This window comes from Protopterus annectens, chromosome 9.part0 (genome assembly GCF_019279795.1).
Source record: "Protopterus annectens isolate FY-2018-M chromosome 9.part0, PAN1.0, whole genome shotgun sequence".
NCBI classification, from domain to species: Eukaryota; Metazoa; Chordata; order Ceratodontiformes; family Protopteridae; genus Protopterus; species Protopterus annectens.
Window position 1 is genome coordinate 1,605,184,183 of NC_056743.1, and position 20,729 is coordinate 1,605,204,911.

General features: G+C 42.6%; 1 protein-coding gene across 1 annotated transcript in view; it reads right to left on the reverse strand.

Moving 5' to 3' along the window:
- Window positions 1-833: 833 nt before the first annotated feature.
- Window positions 834-20,729, reverse strand: part of LOC122810727 (disintegrin and metalloproteinase domain-containing protein 21-like) — a 223,159-nt gene continuing 203,263 nt past the window's right edge. Inside the window, exons 3-4 of the mRNA XM_044082291.1 lie at window positions 7,680-7,863; window positions 834-938 (exon numbers count right to left, since the gene is read on the reverse strand). Coding sequence (XP_043938226.1) covers window positions 834-938; window positions 7,680-7,863 — 289 coding nt within the window. The remainder of the gene's footprint in view (window positions 939-7,679; window positions 7,864-20,729) is intronic.

Below are 20,729 nucleotides of genomic sequence, written 5' to 3' on the forward strand. Positions count from 1 at the left end.
GAAGTTGCCTCTAAGAAAAGCCTTAGAAAGAAGAAATACAGAATTGGTTTCTCCAACATGGAAGCTGGAAACAGCCAATAGTTAAACTTTAATAATGGAGTAGCTGGCCCTATTCTGAAAAAGCCAGGAAATATAAAATAGCTGGAAGAGGAGCTGAAAATTATCTAAGCTTCTGTTAGAAGCCCAAATTAAAATCTTTTCCACTTGTTGCTGCAATCTTTTTCTTCTAGTAGCTTTATCAAAAGTGAGGATGTGAATCACCTGAAAGGAAAGCCTGGACTGTCTAGCCATCATTAGAATTGGAGAAACCAATCAGTCTTCCTGAGGGCTTGAATGTCTAGGTGAGGAAATCTGGACACGTAAGAGACAAGATCTGGACTTGGATGCAGAACCAAAAGCAGGCTTATCAAATGAGGCCACAGCAAGGGAAACCACACCTGTCTGGGAAAGAACTGGGCAATGAGGATGACAACTTTCTCCTTCAAGGCTTTCTGCTAGAATTCTTTGGATACGACAAGTAGGTGGAAAAGCACACAGGAGCCTGGGGGGTTAAATGTGGGTAGGAGCAGTTTTAGTGACTCCCCCTCCTGGGTGATTATGCTGAAATAGTTGCTGCTTAGGTTAACCCCAGTGGAAGAACATCTGCTTTGCTACTGTTAGATAGAGGGAAAACTCATGAGGAAGAAAGATAGACCTGCTTAGTCTTTCCACTAGAACAACTTATTTCCCCAAGATGGGTATTGCTACCAGAAAGAGGTGAGGAGATATCACCCATTGACAAAATCTCATAGTTTCTCAACATAACTGGTTCAAATTCTTTTAAGAATCTGAATTCAGGATCTTGTGGTCATAGACCACACATTATTTTTAAGCTGGAAGGTTTGTCGATCATACTGCATAACACCTAAAACAGCAAATACTATCAGCACCTCAAAAAACTGCAAAACACATGCATCAAAGATAACACTAATAAGAACACTTTTCTAAGAGTTACACTAAAATCTGCACTAAGATTAATCCATAGAAACACTAACACTAAGGGTAAGTACAAGGCACCAAATGCACAAGAGAGACATGGTGAAGAATAAGAAGTTATGTACCTACCATAACGTTCCATGTTAGTTGTCTTCTCTCGCCTTCTTTCTTGCTTGATGGGTTCGGAGCCGATCCTCGGCTCCGACTCGGCACTTGCTTTAGCTCGAGAACTCCTTTTACCAGCTCGAGGCAGCCCCATATCCCATGATGCAAGGCAGTAAGTACCCAGATCTCGTTTGTTGACAAAGGGCAATAACACCAAGCAAAAAATACTTCCCAAAAGAAGAAGAAACTTACAGATGGAAAAAGGACCAGGTCTGAATGGTCTTTAGCATAATAGTTTCTTATACAAGGTCTGTCCAGGCCAGGGGGAGGGAGGGTCGAAGAAAGAAGGCGAGAAGACAACTAACATGGAACGTTATGGTAGGTACATAACTTCTTAATGTTAAGTTGTCAATCTCGCCTTCATTCTTGCTTGATGGGACCGCGTCCCTAGCACCTCTATCCTGGGTGGCTCAATGGAACAAACTCTTGAGGACTGTAGAGCCAAAACTGGCTCTGTCCCTGGAGGCCAAGTCCAATTTGTAATGGGAAACAAAAGTGTGAGGAGTGGCCCAAGTGGCCGCTGCACAAATAGTGTCCAAAGGAAGTCTAGCCTGAAAAGCTGTAGAAGTAGCTAAACTCCTGGTTGAATGTGCTTTAGGTTTTGAGCACAGCTGTTTTCCCCTGAGTATAGATTTCAGTGATGACCAAGAAAGCCATCTGGACAAAGTCACTTTAGAAACAGGAAGGCCTTTTTATTATCCGCATAGGAAACAAAAAGTTGATCAGATTTTCTAAATTTTTTTGTTCTGTCCAAATAATATCTGAGTTGACGGTGGACGTCAAGATAATGTAGCTTTTGTTCAGCCCTATCTGAATAGTTAGGAAAAAATACCGGGAGATCAATGGATTGATTCAGATTGTTCTTTGAAGCAACCTTAGGTAAAAAGGATGGATTAGTTCTCAAAGATACTCTGTCTTTGTGAAAAATCAAATAGGGGGGTCGAACCGAAAGAGCATGAAGTTCAGACACCCTCCTGGCAGATGTAATAGCCACTAGAAATAAAGTTTTCCAAGAAAGACATTTCAGGGAACAAGAAACAGCTGGCTCGAAGGGGGGAAGAATCAAGGATGTCAGCACTAAATTTAGATCCCACTGAGGAGGAGGATTCCTGATTGGAGGCTTCAGTAGGAAAATTCCTTTCAAGAAGGCCCTGCAGAGCCTATGGGACATAATATTATGATCTGCTATCCCGACATGAAAATTAGAAATAGCAGCCAATTGAACTCTGACTGTGGAAGAAGAGGAGCCTGCATGAAAATCTCTGCTAAGAAGTCCAGAACTGCCTGAACAGGGGCAGTAAAGGATCAATATTTTGGGCCTTAGCCCAATAAGAGAAACGTTCCATTTGCTTGTGTAAATCCTCCTGGTAGAGGATTTTAGTGAAGCTACTATGATGTCTCTAACTGGGTTAGAGATCAAAGGAAGCCTGGCTAAGGAAGGAAGTGGAGCAACCAAGCTGTGAGGTTGAGAGAAGGGATTGACCGGTGCAGCTGACCGGATTGGTGAATCAGTAGATCTGGCACTGGGTCCAGATGCCACGGCTGCACCAAAAGGTGATGATGGAGGAACGGAACCAAACTTGTCGAGGCCAGTAAGGGGCAATGAGAATCAATTTGGCTCTCAAAACGGTAGCTTTCTGGATCACCTGAGGGATCAGAGGAAATGGAGGGAAGGCATAAAGAAGTCCCTGGGGCCAATCCTGGGTCAGAGCGTCTCTGTAGGTATGGCCTGATAGAGGGAAGAGGCTGAAGAAGTCTGGACATTTGCTGTTTTGGGGAGTAGCGAAAAGATCGCAACATGGACGACCCCATTCCAGAAAAATCTCTTCCGCTATAGATTGTTTGAGAGACCACTCGTGAGGCATGAGAATAGCTCTGCTCAATCTGTCCGCTATAATGTTGGTTTTCCCAGGGATATGCGTTGCTACCAGAAACCGATGAGAGGAGATCGCCCATTGCCAAAGTCTGAGCGCTTCTCGACACAAGGGGTAGGACTTGGTTCCGCCCTGTTTGTTGATATACCAAACTACAGACATGTTGTCTGTGTGGACTGCAATTGTCCCTACGGGAAGAAAGTCGTTGAGGGCTTGCAACGTTAAAAGCACTGCTCTCATCTCCAGGACATTTATGTGCAGATGGTACTCGAACGGTTGCCACGTCCCATGAACCATCCTGCCCTGATAATGACCCCCCACCCGATCAGGGAGGCATCCGTGGTGACAGTGGCTATCGGGGACGGAGGTACAAAGCACCTGCCTTGGTGAACCTGAGACGATGTGATCCACCAAGCAAGATGTTCTTTGCATGTTTGTGTAACCAGAATCTGGTGACGCATTGGGAGTTGCTGGTATGACCACTGTGTGAACAGCATCCATTGAAGGAGGCATGTAGAACCGAGCCAGGGAAGAAGAGTAATGGCCGCAGCCATGAGACCTAATACCTTTAGAACCATTCTGGCCTGTACTTTCTTGCTGGCCAGAATGATCCTGACATGAGTCTGAATGTCTGAAACTCTTTGTACTGTAAGGGTAGCTGACATCCCAACAGTATCTAAGTTTGCCTATGAAGGTAATAGACTGGCAGGGCGATAAGGATGACTTTTGAAGTTGATTGAGATGCCTAAATGAGAACACAGGTCTATTGTGTAATCCCTGGCTTGTATAAGCTGATGCCTGGTGGTGGCTGACAGGAGCCAGTCGTCGAGATACGGAAACACCTGGAATCCCTGACGTCTCAGGTGAGCCGTGACCACTGCCATACATTTCGTGAACACTCTGGGGCTGTAGTGAGACCAAAGGGCAGGGCTCTGAACTGGAAGTGACTGGACCCCAGCCGAAGCGGAGAAATCTCCTGGAGCGTCTGTGAATTTTGATGTGATAGTACGCGTCCTGAAGATCTATTGAGCACATCCAGTTGTCCTTCTGTAAGAAGGGCAGAATTGACTGAAGAGTGACCATTCGGAATCTTGTCTTACTGTGAGACTCGTTGTGTCTGCGGTGATGCAATATTGGTCTCCAGTCTCCTTGCTTTTTGGGGACCAAAAAGAAACTTGAGTAGATTCCGGGCTCTGAATGGTCTATTGTAACTGGCTGAATGGCTCTTTTTTGCAGTAGTTTTGCGATTTCTAACTCTGCAATGTCCTTTAGACCGGGTGGTACATCTGGAAGGGAACTTGAGGGAAGGGACTTTCCTCGAAAGGAATTATGTAACCCTTGGATATGATCGACTGTACCCATTGGTCTTGAGTGAGGGAATGCCAGGCTTCTGGGTACAGTGATAATCTTCCCGACTGCCTCCAAGGAGGGACAGCCGGGCAACACCTCAGGGATGCTGAAAGGGCTTATCAGAGAGAGGCTCCCTGTTTCCCTGGTTCTTGGACCCTCTGCCTCTAGAGCGGCGTCTGTTGTTGTTACCCCTCTGCCTCTAGGGTAAACTGACCACGTGAATCCGGCGTGACTCCTTGGGATTTACGGAACCACATCTTCCCACCCTTCTGTCCTTTGGGATAAGGCCTAGAAGGGTGGAAAACGGACTCCAACAGCAGAAAGAGTCTTGCCGTCCTGCTCACACCTGGTCAAGGTTTCCTTCACCTGAGGGCCAAACAAAGCTGACCCATCAAAGGGAGAATTTGTGAAGGACGCCTTAAAGGGATCCGCAAAAATCACATAGCCGCATCCAGGCTTGGCGTCTAAGAGCCACACCTGTGCCTGCGGCTCTACTCGCTCCATCCGCAGCATAAGATATTAGCCGCATGGAGGAGTTAGCAATGGAATTGAGGGTTCCTAGCTGCGAAGCAATCTTTTCTTGAGCCCCTGCAGCTGTAGGATCCTGAACTACTTCTCCCAGCTCCTTGAGGATATCTCTTTGGAGTCTGGTGAAGTGACATAGGTAATTCAGCGAACGCATAGCAAAGGTCGCTGAGGAAAACATCCGCCACCGCACCTATCCATGGTCCTAGAGTCCTTATTAGGAGGATGGACAGGCACGGAAGGATCTGCAAGTTCCTTTTGGTGGCCGCAGCCACCACCATGGCATCAGCGGGACACCCTTGGTAAGGAATTGTTTGTCACTAGGGGCAGTGATAAATTTAGAAGGCCTCCTAGGGACTGGCTCTACAGAGTCAGGAGCTGCCCACGCCTTCGTGCAATAACCTGCATAAGGGGTCGAAGGCGGAGACACCCAGGAGGTGGAGGGCCGAGATCCAAACGCCTCTAGGTATACTGACTCATCCTCAGAGGGATTGGTGGTGGGCCAGTTTCCTCTGTTTCAGAAGTTCTAGGATGTCTGAGAAGGAGACATCCTCAGAGGGGATCTAGGGATCCTCTGACTCATCAAAGTCAGTATCCGAAGTGACAGACTCGGGGGAGTCTACATGCTTCCTCTTACAAGTCCTCTTCCTAGGAGGATCTCCCGAAACATCAGGAGAATCCTCGAAGAGGGGAAATTCCCAATGGGGAAACCTGAGGCGGAGGATCTCTGGGTCCTGTAGCAAGAGAAGTGGCAGAGATGTCAACAGGTACTATAGAGGGAGGAGCTACGGAACAGACTGCTGACTGATACCAGTGGCCAGTACACTCTTCATCACCTCGAATGCTCCCTCCCAGGCAGGTCCGAGAGAACCCGCTCCAAGAGCTAGGAACCCAGGGGCCACCGAAGAGAAGTCTCCGAGGCAGATGTCAGAGCCGAGCTCACCAAGGCCGAGGCTCCAAGGGAAGAGCGGGCTCGGACAAGGGTCCGATGCCACTCACCCCCCCCGAGGAGACCATGGCAGCCCGCCCACCGAATCCCTCTAAGGCAGAGGAGATAAGAGTAGAGGCTGAAGGAACAGAAGAGGGTATCCGTCCTCCAGCCGTAGCAGTAACCATGCCCGAAAACTCCAACTCCAAGATCTAGGGTAGAGTTGAAGGAGGAACTGTAACGGGTGTGGACCAACAGTCGCCTGCTGAGACGGGCTGTGTAACATTTGGGCCAGTACCTGTGACTTGAGTAATCTACTGACCACTCTCTCTAGGTCATGATCTGACAACCTGGATGACCTTGAAGATCGGCTCCGATGGCTCCGTTCCGATAGAAGAGGTGAAGCCGAGCCGAAAGTATCGGCTCCAAGGAAGGAGACCTCGACCTCTTCCTGGAATGAGCCATCGGAGCCGACTACAGATCCTGTCGGCGCCGACTTCGGAGCCGACAGAACGTTCGATGTATCGGCTCCAGCCGGAGCCGATACAGCCACCAGTAACGGTGTCGGAGCCGATCGGAGCCGACACCGATGCCTGTGCCACATGGGTGTCGGAACCGATCGGGCCGACATCGGCGGACAATACAGATTCGGCACCGATAGCCATCGGTGCCGAAAGCTTTGTCAATCCAGAATTGGCTCCAGCCGAGCGATCTCGACTCAGTACGAAGTCGGAGCCGAGGCCGCAGGCTTAGATACAGAAGCCTGGGCCTTGGCAGGTTTTGTTGATTTTGGTGGAGCCGACTTAGCCGGAGAGCCCTCCGGCCAAGAAGGCCCCTAAGAATCAACTTGTTACATCTCTCCTGCAGGACTCTCTGGCTGAAGGAGTGACAAATAGCACAGGAGTCCTGCAGGTGAAGAGGGCCCAGACAATACAGGCAAGAAGTGTGACCGTCTGTCAGAGACATCTTCTGACAGCACGAGTCACACTTCTTAAAACCTGAAACCCTCTCCTTTGACATGGTGCCAAACACACAATACACACACACCAGTCAAATTAAATTAAATTAAACAAAATACCAAGAGGTATTCTATAAAACACCAACACACACACCCTAACAGGGGGGGGATGGGATAGGGAATTGACTAACAAAAAATTAAAAGAGACAGGGAATTTCTGTCAGAAAGGGATAGAAATTAAAATTAAACTATCAAAAAATTAGTTTTAGACTAAAAAGGGGCTTGAAAAATCACAAAAGTGAACAACTTACCAGGAGCTGGTAAAAAGAAGACCTCCTAAGCGAAGCGGCAAACGAGATCTGGGTACTTACTGCCTTGCATCATGGGATATGGGGCTGCCTCGAGCTGGTAAAGGAGTTCTCGAGCTAAAGCAAGTGCCGAGTCGGAGCCGAGGATCGGCTCCGAACCCATCAAGCAAGAATGAAGGCGAGATTGACAACTTAACATGTAAACCTTATCTACTAAATATTAACTATTAAAGTATTAAATTATGATAAAGGGAGAAAGATAATCAATTAGACAAGGATAGAAAGATTATGCCTGATAAGGATATAAAAATGTCAAAAAGACTTTCACTAAGCTATACTGAGCCTCAGCAGTGAAGATCATGTCTGGAACAAATGAGTGGCAAATGAGATCTGAGGTAACTAGATGGGCAGGCAGCGGGTGATTATGCATAAGCGGAGGAGCATGAGCTTTGGAGACGAAGTCTGGAGTCCCTGAAGTCAGATCCACCCAGCTGTTGAAAACTGGACAGAAGAGACATCAGATCAGTAAGTCAATGTCAAACATGTCCAACATTTTACAAATTTATGGGTAGCTGGAAATTTAAAATTTATAATACCTTTCCAATTCCACATCTTGTCCCATCTTCAACCATATCCTCTCCAAACATATCAGAGTCTTCTGAACTATTCATTCCAATGCAGACTCCATCTTGTACGGGAATCATAACAGAATTAGGAAAAGGACTTGTATCTATGTAAGGTCCCACTGTTTCACACTGGAGTTTTCCACAAAAAACACTCCTAGAAAGCAAATGAACCAAAATAATATATTTCTTGTTAAGTGGGTACCCCCTTTTCACTGACAACCTTAGCCACCACACTAGCACATGGAGAATACGCAAACTCTATACAGATAGTCACCAGAGATTAGAAATGAACTCTGGACCCGAAAGCTGCAAAGTAAATATCTTAACCACTGAACCACTTTGTTTCAGCCAACTGCTACCAAGATATTACTGTTATGAGTACATATTTATATTATTTGCTTTGATATAGTCTTATTTATAAAAATTGCAGTTTTGCACAGTTCTTACTGTAAAAGTCAATATTTGACAGTAGTGAGATCTGCCTCTCTAGAAGTTGAATTCCTCAACCAACACATCCATTTACAAGTGACACATTATGCTGATATTGGGCAGGTGCATGTAGTAACTGGTATAAAAGGAAAGATAGCATAGTTGTGTAATGCTACTCAATATAAGATGAAAGTTATATTATTTCCATAATGCTGGATCTTCATTATCTCTAGTCTGCCCACTTTGACTGATGGGAAGTATCACCGTCAGGTGGATATTTGCAGCATTAAGATGCTTCTTCAAAGTGCACAAATTCCTTCCCTAGTCCCACAATGCACTTGTCCCCTCCGAATCCTCAGATCGAATTTTCTGCCCATGATATTGTCTACTAGGTCTGTACAGCATCAGAAAAGAGATAAGAAATTAGAAGGAGCTGGTGGACATACTGCCAAAGGCAACACACTAGGGATAATGAAGATTCATCATTATGCTAAGTACAGAACTTTTGTATCTTACATTATCCTGTCTGTCCACTTCGCCTGATGGGAAAAAATACCAGTCTACCTAATCACTGTGAAGAATCATCACAGGATACGCCTGAAAACAGCAGCTCTATAGGAGGACCTTGAACAAAAGATCAAATTGACTTTATAATGGGTGACAAAGATGTGTAACGCAGACTATGTTGCTACTGCAGGCATGTTATCAATGGAAGAATTATTGAGGAATGCTGCAGAAAATGCACAGATCTTGTGTAATGAGCACAGAGTTTGATCATCATAGTTCTGCTATTAGACTGGTATACAAATATTATACATTAGGACAGTCATCATGACAATGTGACTTTGGAAACCTACCATCCTAACTTGGAAGGTGAATAAGAAATTAATATTTACCTGTCTTGTCTGAGAGACTTAATATGATGCAAGTAAAACATAGTTGTCAGTAAACAAATAACAAGGTAACAAGTACTTCTCTCTACTGGAGTATTTTTAATACCTTTATTTTTATCATCTAAGATATAGGCACATGTACATTAATAAAGAACAAAACAAACCATACTAAACTGTCTTTCGGCTTTTCCCGGTTAGGGGTCGCCACAGCGGAACTCCAGTCCGCTAATGATTGGCAGTAGATTTTTATGTGCTGGCTTGCCGAGCCTAACGCACAACCTTCAATGAAGGAATGCCCATTCACGCATGTCGACACACAGAAAACGCTCTAACTGAGAATCAAACGTGCAACGTCTAACTGTGAGGCGACAACGCTACCGCAGCACCACCACCGCAGTACAACAAAACAAACCATACTAACATTTATTTTTCATTTACATAAATTACACATTACATATGTTTTCTTTCTTTATAGCAACTCTCATTTAGTCCATCTTTACATAAATTGCTCAATTTCTGTGTTCATAAATTCATAGATTACTAGGCTAACGGCTTAAGAGTCTTTACAAGCCTGGCCAATATTACCCAATTTTACCCCATATATGGTCCCTAGGAGCAAGAGGATGCCATAGGTTTGCACATATGCCTTGAGTATTTTACAGATTGAGCCTGTCCATAAGGGATGTAGGTGTTATCCCAGGTGTGAATTTATAACTCCTCATCCATTGATCCAAACTGTGTTTGAAGAGGGCCAGGGAAGGACTCTGCTTAACGTGAATAGGAAACCTGTTCCAAAGAAGGGGTAATTTCTGAGACACATATCTGTCTGTCCAGCATATTTTGTTTGAGTTACAGACCAGGTTTAGATCCCTAGACTGGGTGATTGTTGTGCTATCTGTCTTGTAGATGTGTAATAATTCTTATCAGGGCTGGATTCTTGACTGCCTTGTAGGTTAGGCATAGGTCACTCCTTAATAGTCAGTAGAAGACTGAATAAAAAGATAGGGTTTTTAGTCTATAAGTATAGGACATGTTTACACCCTTTATTTTCTTTGTGAGGAACCTCTGAGGTTGCTTCAGCTGTTGTAATTGCCTAGTCAAGTACATGCCAAATGGTGCATTGTACTCGATTCTTAGTCTAATGAGGGCTGAGTACAGTGGAACTATAACTTCTTTGGATTTGAATGTTATACCTTTACTTATAAGCTGTGCCACATAGAAGGAATTCCTCATAGCTGTGCACACATGGCTGTCACATTTCAGGCTACTACCTATCTGTGTACCTAGATCTCACACCTCTAAATCTGCTCTTAAGGTTGTGCGATTAATGTTGTAATTTGCAGGGGTATTTGACTTCCCAAAGATATGATAATGCATTTTTTTACATTGAGTTTTATTCCATGGCTCAGGCATCAATCATTTGTCTGATTTAGATCCTCCTGAAGCATATCTACATCAGTGGAAGATTCAATGATTGCCCCCAGCTTGCAGTCATTGGCAAATTGTCATCCAGAGGCCTTCCACATTAGCCTTGACTTCAGAGAATTATATTACAAACAGGAGTGGTCCAAGAACTGTGCCCTGTGGTGCACCACTAGTAATTGCCTCTTGCTGGATTTGGATTCACCCACTTTAATAACATGTGTCTTGTCTGTAAGCCAAATGGCTATTCATCTGGTGACATTGGAATTTATGCCCAGTTTTGTGAGTTTATTTTCAATACTTGAGTGGAAAATTGTTATATGCCTTGGCCAGGTCAAGGTAGGTGGTTTAACCCTCACGCGTGGCCCTAGTGACTTTCTCAAAGAAGTCCACTAGCTTTAGTAGGCATGCCCTGTCCTCGACAAAGCTGAATTGGATTGGGTGCAATGTTTGGAGGTTTCTTAAGTCATTATTTATCAGGTCCATGATTATTGTTTCCATGGTCTCACATATAAGACTGGTCAAACTTATGGGTCTGTACTTTCTCAAGTCAGCTGATTGTCCACTTTATGCAGAGGGATGACTGTTGCTGTCCTCCACTCTACCGAGACAAAGACAGTCTGAAGGCTGTGGTTAAATACAGATCCTAATGGGTGTGACAGATCCTGATTCAAGCTATTTAAGATGCACCCTAGTATATTGTTAGGCCCCATTGAAGCTGTGTTTTTAGCTTTACAGAGCACAGTGGCAGCCTGTTATTTGGTGAACACCGGTGGAGGAATGGGGGAGGGTATTTCTTGTGGAATAAATGGGGTTGATGGGGAGATGAAATGTGAGATGAATTTATCAGCAAGCAGATTTGCTATATCTTCGGCCCGAGTATTGGTGATGTTGTCTACAACTCATTCTGCACGTTGCTAGGTGTTGCCCTCAAGAATGTGGGCATAACTGAAAAACGCCTAATGGTTATCCTTAGCTTTGGAAGCTATTTTTGCCTCAAAGCCTGTTTTCAGAGAACTGATTAGTTCTCTGAATTGCTTGTTTGAACTAATGAGGGATTTGTTTATGCTCTGCTGTGTACATTTCCTCTTCTTGACAGGATTTTCTTTCTTTTTTTTTTTTTTGTTGTACAACCGTTTAATACCAGAGTTCTACCAGGGTGGCTTGTTTTTGTGATTTGACCTGGGCTTATTTTAGTCTGGTACTGCTGTTTCTATGCAGTGTTTATATGGTCACAGAACTCCACATAGGCTTCTGTGTTTTCTGGATTCAGGGGAGCTTGAAAACTAGGTATGACATCACTTAATAGGAGGTAGTTTGCTCAGAAAAGTTCTTAAAGTTTATGGGTTTAGGTGAGGGGGTGTCTTTTTTACTCTTTATTTCAAGGGCGACTGCTTTGTAAACTGATCTTAGCAATGAGGACATCACACTTTGGGAACTGCAGTACTCTCCCATATTTGTGAGCACCAAGTCTAGGATATTTGTATCTTAAGGCTCGCAAGATTAGTCTTGCACAATGTAAGATCACTTTCTTGACCTGGGATCTTACTGTCCGAACTCTTGCTGGAGGAAGAGACCCTATCTGATTGACCATGTCTACACGAGCACCTATGAACTCCAGACTCTGCGTAGGTGTGAACTATGATTTGCTGTAGGTGTGCCTAGGACTGTGATGCCTAGGAAAAGACTAAACTGGAGCAAGTAGTCCCTTGCTTGTATAGGTAGATGCCTGGTTGGGGCAAATAGCAGGCAGTTATCTAGGTATAGAAACACTCTGAATCCCAGCAGTCTCAGATGAGCTGTTACCACCGCTATTCATTTGATGAACACCCTGGGGGCTGTGATGAGCTCCACAAAAACAAAAAAGCTCCATGAATCAGGCTCAAACACTAATAGTTTTCAACAATTTAATATGAAGCGCTTTTCGTCGACTTCAATAAGGCAACTTCTTCAGATTACATTTCAAAAAAAACAAGTTCCCATTTAAAAAGTAAAAGTACATCACATGATCAACCTCATAAAGTTTTAACAATACACTTAAAATAGTACATGCACAAAAAACATCTAAAAACTAGAAATAAGCGTACCGCTTCTAACCTGATAGATGTATACAGTTCCTCCACAATTATACAAACATAGTACAATAGTTTCACTTGAAAAAAGCATAAAATATGTAAATAGCAATTTTTATCTACACAAACTCTTTAATTTTAATAAGCACCCAATGTTGCAAGACTCATTTAAACCGGGTTCAACAAAAGCATTTAACCTAATCTGCCATGCAAGTTTGCGTTCTTCAAGGAGCAAATTTAAAGGGCCACCTCGAATGTCACACTGTATCTGATCTATTGCCCTAAAAGTAAATTTGTGTCCTTTATTCAACATGCTGTGTTTGGCTAGTGCGTTGTCAATTTTATTTGTCCCGATTGCGTAAATGTGTTCATAGACTCTATCTCGGAGTCTACGCTCCATTTTCCCAACATAAAATGCTCTGCAGGATGTACACATAGTGATGTAAACAACAAGTTTTGAATTGCAGTGCAGTTTATGCTTTAATTCATACTTTCTCTCATTAATAATAAATGTTCTACCTGTGGCTATAAACTTACACATACTACAACAACCGCAAATAGACATGCCAGCAAATCTGTGAACGCCAGTTTTATTATTTGTCTCAAGAAGAGTTTTTAGGTTCATACCTCTTCTGAAGACAATTTTTGGAACACTACCTAACTTTTCTGACAATATTTTGTTGTGTTTAATTAATTCCCAATTTTTGTATAAAATAGTTCTTACAGTTGCACTGTCCATACTAAATGTTGTGATGAAGCTACTCTCATACACATTAATGGAACTATTACTAGTTGTCTCATCACTATTTAAGGCCGACAGACTTTTACTAACTGTTGTCACTCCAAGTTCACTTGTAACTGCTTCTCTGTTTAAAATCGGGCTAATTATCCCATTATGTCTTTTTGAAAGAACTTCACCGACAATTGTCTTGATGAAGTTCAATGGGTACCCTCTTTGTTGAAACATGTCACTAAGTAAATTACATTCTTCTAGAAATTCAGTGTCAAGTGATACCATTCTGACGGCCCTAATTAATTGACCCTTTATTATCGTACGCTTCTGTGAAAGTGGGTGAGAGCTAGTAAAATGCAGAAATGAATTGCAATATGTATCTTTCCTGAATATCTTTGAAATATATCTGTCATTTATGATATCTTTAGAATGTCTAACATCCAAATAATCAATACAAGACAATTGGAAGTTAAATGTAAATTCGAGAAATTCTGTCGAGCTGTTTAAATACTCCACAAAATTTTTTGCTGAATGTTCATCACCTCGAAACAAAATAAAAATATCATCAAGAAAACACGTGTAATACGTAATTTTTGCCATGTGAAAAGCATTATTAAACACAAATTGTTTCTCCCAATAGACCATGACGGTGTTTGCAAAACTCCTACCGCAAGGTGAGCCCATGGCTACATCACGCTTCTGGAGATAAATGTCATTTTGGAATGTAAAATAGTTATTGGTGAGAATAATGTCTAACAACACTTCAACAAGATAAATTTCTTGACTGGATGCCCCTTTACTACTAAGTGATAAACTAACCCATTTAAGGCCTTCAATGTGTGGAATTGATGTATATAATTCTTTAACGTCAATGGTAAGGAAGTTGTTGTCTACATAAAATTCTAAAGTATTGATATTCTGTAAGAAAGCCAAAGAGTCTTTACAGACTTGGGGCTCAGATAGTAAATACTTCTTAAGTATATTGTCAACAACTTTAGCACAAGGATATGTGATAGAACCACGACCATCTTTCAGTGGTCTCATCGGTGGATTAATAAAGTCCTTGTGGATTTTGAGAATAGCAAACATAGTAGGAATTTTTGGCCATAACATAGTCATATAATTGAATAGGCTGATATCTATTTTAGATTCTATAAACAAATCGTTTATGTAACCTTTAATTCAGTTGTATGCTATGTTTACTTCGTTTATTGATGCCTTACTATAGGCATCACTACTTAACAAAGCCTGTACTCTTGCAGAATAGTCGATTGTATCAAATATGGCCAAACCCCCCACCTTTGTCTGGCTTGACAACACTTACTTTCATGGACTTCAAAGTTTGTAATGCCATAAATTCCTCATATGTAGTATTAACTTCATACATTTTACCATTGATGAAATTCCTGTGGCCATTTGCAAAATATCTCAAATCTAATTAAGTTATAGTTTCAAGTATATTCAATATTAGGTGTAGCGGAGGGTTAAAAACACTCGGAACCCTAAATGAAGAGCTCATTTCACCAAAGTTACCCAACATGGTTGACAAATTTAATTTTCTAACAAATAGCTTCAAATCTTTAATTGTTTGAACAATGTCCAGGTGTCTACTTGGGACAAATGTATTTCCCTTTGCCAACAGTTCAATTAAAACTGGGTCAATGTTGATCGATGAATAGTTGAAAATATGAAAATCGCCAGAACTGTTTTTTAAAATTACAACCCCATGTTGAAAATCGTGCGCTATCTCTTGCATTTGTTGGCATGCTGTTTGTTTTTTTGAACATGGTTGTTGTATTTTTTGGGGATAGCACCTGGATGAACAAAGTTCCGAAAATTTGAATTATTTGACTTGTTATCCCTTAAGCCAACCTCTTGTTGGTTGTTATTCGAACCTTTACTGTTGTTAGAACGAATCCGTTCACTTTGTCTAACTTGCTCTTGTTCAATATCAGAGGTAGAGGAAGCTGCTGTAACAACAGTATTAGGTGCATTAAGGTAATTTCTTTTGTCACTCTGACCACAATTATTGGAAAAAGAAGTACCTACTTGGGCCATCGAAGGCCTAGGGTATGCTGAGCCATTGTCATAAGCTGCACGGTCTCTTCTCATTTTTTTAATTTTGTTAAATTTTAACCTATCCAATAACTGGTCAATGCTAGAACAACATCTCTCGTAGTCATATTTATATCTGAGAAACTCAGTATGAGAAGTGATAAAGGAATTAATGTCTGACACTTCACGTGTTAGTTCCTCAATTTGAATTGCATAATGCTTTAACATTAAATCCATTAAGGCAAATCCTTGTTGGTCAAACAGTGAATTGAGTTCAAGGTGAAATAAAGAGTCTGCAATAAGGCCAGTAGGATACTGATGATATCTCAGTCCTTTTGGAACAATGCGCTCTTTTATACATTCTTTGAAATAAGTTGTTTCTAACTGAAGCTTCTTCAGTTTGAGTAATTTTGTGTCCAGCAATTTTAACTGATCAGTAATTAAATCAAGACCAACCTGTTGTAATTCGGCGTTGTCAGCCAGTTGCTCCACGTTGTTCTCTCGATTAAAACACAAATTGTGTGTGTCATTTATCCATTCCTGGAACAATGGTGCACTAATAAGCCCCACAACGCTGTTCTGTCTTATACCTGGTACACAAAAAGAATTATCCAAACCGGCAGGTGCACGGCCCAAAAGCAGCAAGTCACTCAATGCTGGTACACTAGTTGCAACAGTGGTGTCTCTAATCTCCCGGTTCCTGTCCAACAAAGGCGTTCTGTTGTCTTCAGATGATATACACAAGTTACCGCCTTGCTGCTGACCAGGTTGAGGAAATGAGTTACTAACTTGAGCGGTACTCAGAACGGCTGATTTTTGTTATGAATCCAAACGAACAGCCAGTTCATCCACTCGTTGAGACAGAGCATTTAATAATGCTGTTAAATTCAAGAGTTCGGATTGTGATTGAGTAGGTCCAAACAAATTTGGACTGTTTGCGCCACTTGAGTCACCAGAAGCCATTCGACACAAAAAGAACAAACTATGTAAAAACACAACTCCACAAAAACAAAAAAAGCATCGTGAATCAGGCTCAAACACTAATAGTTTTCAACAATTTAATATGAAGCACTTTTCGTCGCCTTCAATAAGGCAACTTCTTCAGATTACATTTCAAAAAAACAAGTTCCCGTTTAAAAAGCAAAAGTACATCACATGATCAACCTCATAAAGGTTCTTCTGGCTGTGATGAGCTGAAAGGACAGTGCTCTGAACTGGTAATGACTAGTTCCCAGACAGAAGCACAGATATCTTCTGTAGCATATGTAGCATCTGTTCATTTTGATATGATAGTACACTTCTTGAAGATCTATCAAGCACATCCAATCATCCTTTTTCAGCAGGAGCAAAACAGACTGAACTTTTGACCATCTGGAACTGTGAATACTTCACATATTGGTTTAATTTACTGAAATCCAGAAAGGGTCTCAAGTCCCATATCTTCTTTGGCACTAAAAAGAGTAGGTTCCAAATCCTATCTGGTCTGGAAGGACCTTCTGGATGACTTTTTTCAAGCAGTTTTTCCATTTCTAAGGCTGCTGCCCTTCTCTGATTGGTGGAACATCTGGGATATTTTTCATTTTTGAAGGAGGACTTCAAGAAAATGGTATGCAATAGCCTCTGGATATAATTCAGTGCATCCAGAAATCTTTTGTGATGGATGCCCTGGCTTTGGGGTGCAGAGTCAAATGTCTCCAACTGCCTCCAGAGAGCAGCAGCTGGGCAACTTTTCAGGAATGCTGGTAGGGTTTGTCTGAGAAAGACTCCTAGGAACCCTGGTTCTGCAGGCCACCTCTGCCACAGGGGTAGCGTCTTCCATTAGAGGTTCCCCCCTCTGCTTCTGGGAGAGCCATCTCCTCATAAGTCTTAAAAAGAACCTTGGAACTTGTGGAACCACATCTTTCTGCCTTCTCATTAATTTTGGGAAAAGGGTCTCTGAGGAGTAGAAAAATGGATCCCAAAGGCAGACGAGGTCTTTCTGTCTTGCTCACTTCTGGAGAGTTTTTCTTTCATCTTTGGACCAAGAAAGGAAGATCCCTCAAAGGGAGCATTAGTGAATGAAGACTTGAAGGTCTCTACAAAATCATACAAGCACATCCAGGCATATCTCCAGATGGCGATGCCCAAATCCATCACTCATGAGGTACCCTCTGCAGTGTGGGATATCAACCTCATGGACACATTAGATATGGACTTGAAGGTGGACAGTTGTAGATCTTGTTTTGGTCTTCCACAGACATAGCCCCAGAAAGGAATTGGAGAGCTCTTTACAACGTTACGAAGTGTGCCAGATAATTCAACCACAAAGCAAAGATGGTTGAAGCATAGCACACTTACCAAATCTATCCAAGACCCTAGACTCACTGTTAGAAGAATGGACAGATGACCTCTGCTCTGCAAGCTCTGTCTTAGTGGCTACTGTTACAACCTTGTCATCTACCTGGACCCGCTTGCTCCAGTATGCCTTTGTCCTTTGGAGGGTAAACTTTTATCTGGGCATTTGAGGACAGGCTCCACAGTATCCATCCCCTTCCATGCATGGCATGAGACAAGGTCTGTTAGCTCAACAGCCAGGGGAGTCGCCCAAGATATAGCTGGGCCAGACGCAAAAGCCTCCAGGACTACTGACTCCTACTGGGACAGGGTGTCGGATGACCAATGACTTTGTTGTTTTAGAGGTTCAAGTACTTCTCCAAAGGAGATGTCCTCAAGTGGAGATCTGGGAGATCTTTCCCCTTCATCAAAGTCAGTGTCCTCAGTCAAAGATTCCTGAGGGCAATCTAAGTGTCTCCCTTTACAAGTTCTCTTCTGAAGGACCTCATCAGTGGGATGGTCTGGTGAGGTATCGGAAGTGACAAGGGGAGTCCTGAGGGACTGCCTGGAGACTTGAATGGGTTAGTTGCCCCAGTTGAATAGAAGTAAGAAGCTCAGAACTAAGACCTGAAGGTGGTAAAGAAATGGGATCCGAGGGGTACAAGGATGTCCTATCTCTTGGCAAAGAGAAGGCGCTCTCCACAATCTCAAAGGCAGAGGGTCTAGGCAAGACCAAAGCTGGCAGCACTGGAGCTGAAGTCCCTTGTGCCAATTACAGCTAAATTCTCCCCAAGCCCTCCTCACAAAGATGGATTTAGACCCGAGCTCTCCAGTGCTGATGTGCGGAAAGGCAAGGATGGCCCTGATAATTTTGGAGTTGATCCCAACCCCTTGGAGCCAGCAGCAATCCTTTGCCTCTGAGAGTCCTCCTGCTACAAAGAATCTGAGACAGACTGGTCAGGGAAGCAAATGGAGTTGAACAGCAACCATTCTTAGGATCCAAGGAGGACACCCCCCTAGATCTCAGATCCAAGGGCTGCAAAACCACAGAATGGAAAGGAGAAATTAAGTGAGAATTGGTGAGGGACAGGCTAACAGGTCCGATGGGAGATGGAGTCAGAATTATCTCCATCTTGATCTGAGATCTGAGGAATTTCCCCATCATCCTATTCACCTTTACCTCAGACAAGCTCCTGGAGGACCTAAGCAAAGAGCTGGTACATGGCAGCCTAGAGTGCTTCTGTAGACTCTTCTATAGAAGGGGAGAAGGAAGTTGAGTAGGTACTGGCTCCAGTGAGTATCAGGGAGACTGCATTTTCCTTTTGAGGAAGTAGGATCCGAGAGAGTCAGATCCAACTTTTTGAAATTTTTGGTGGTGGCTCAGAGGTTAGAGCTGAATCTGGAGATGAGTCCTGAGACTTTTCTCTGGTATCTTTATCTTTAAAAGACAAATCAGGCTTCCCTTTGTTGGACTTCTTGGAGGGCATTTGAGACACAGTTGAAGGAGAACAGGAGATATCAGGAAGGAGACCCTTCAAAACTAATTTATTCCTTCTACCACTAGGGGCTCTGGTATTGAAACCAGCACAAATCAAACAGTCCGTATCCCAGTGGGCAGTGCCCAAGCAACAGACACATTCCCCTTGGGCATCAGAATTCAAAATATTGTGCCTGCAGGAAATACATTTTTTAATCCATTTAGCTTCTCTTCCACAATGGACAGATACACTAGTCTTTAGCCAAAAAATATTTGACGAGGAAGGCAAAGTTTTTTTTTTTTTTTACAGCAAAGTACCAACAATGGTACAAAGAAATACCATCTAATGAGTAGTGAGGGATGAGGAAGGAAAGGCAAAGGTACCAACAATGGTATTTGAGGTAATACTGGAGGTTCGGTAGAAGAGAAAAGTAAAAGCCTGATGGCTAAAATCGGAGAAACTCCAGAATGTAAAGGAGGACAGGTGAGAACACAAAGGATAGCCTAATTAAGAATTAAATTGAGAAAAACTCACTACTTTTAATGGAAAACACCCAATAGCTGGAGAGAGAATGGATCTATGTTTGAAGCGATATGGTGGTAAATGAGATCTGGGGTATGTTAGGTTAGCTGGGCATTATGGGTAAAGGAAGGAGCCCAAGAGTTAGATCCGAGGATCTGGAAGAAGCAGCTGAGTCAGATCTGAGGTGGATCCAAAACCCATCAGTCGAGGAATGATTGAAAATTATGACATCAGATCATTAGTTAAGCCTGGCAGCTAAAAAATGCCTCTCCTGGTAAGCATTTGCCAGACAGAGATTCACAGACATAGCTCAGTCCCCTCACTTTAAGGCCTCTGAGAAATGAGGGTAACAGTGAGTTCCTTCAGACTTATTCATATGACATGCCACTGCCATGTGGTTGGTGTGGATGGCAAGTGCACCCTGGGAAAGGAAGTCCTAAGATGTCCTTCAGAGTGCAAAGACTGCCCTCATTTCTAGAACACTACCATGTAGTCTTGTTTATGTCTGTAAAATTACTAATTAGACCATCTGCACTTAAAATACCTCTCAACCTCTTAGAGCAAGAAATCTGGACAAAGGCTGAAAAATAGGGACAATTTTTAAATATTGCTCTTACAAACTTAGAAAACTGGTTTTGCATTATCAAGAATATTCTGAAGGGTATGAAGTCTGAAACTTAAATGTCTGCCATTATTTTCTAACTTCAAATTTTAATGATTTGCCACTACTTTGTCAGAAAAACAAAATTTTATGAAAAACAGACCAAAATATGAGGCAAAAATCTGGACATTCTGTGAAAATCTGTACAGTTGAGAGGTATGAGACAATGTCCCCATTCAAGGTTAGAAGCATCCATGGTGATATGAACAACCATAGTAGGAGCTAGAAAGAATATGCTCAGAGTTAAATCTGATACATGCATCCACAAACTCATGTGAACCTCACAGGTCCTGTGCACCTTGACTGGTAAAGATCAGAAATCTGTGAAATGATAATGCTGTACCTTTAAAGTCCATTGCAGTATCCTCATATAATATCTGACTTTGGGAATCATGTAAATTGTGGCTATCATAATGACCAAGACCTTGAGCCAAAGCAAAAC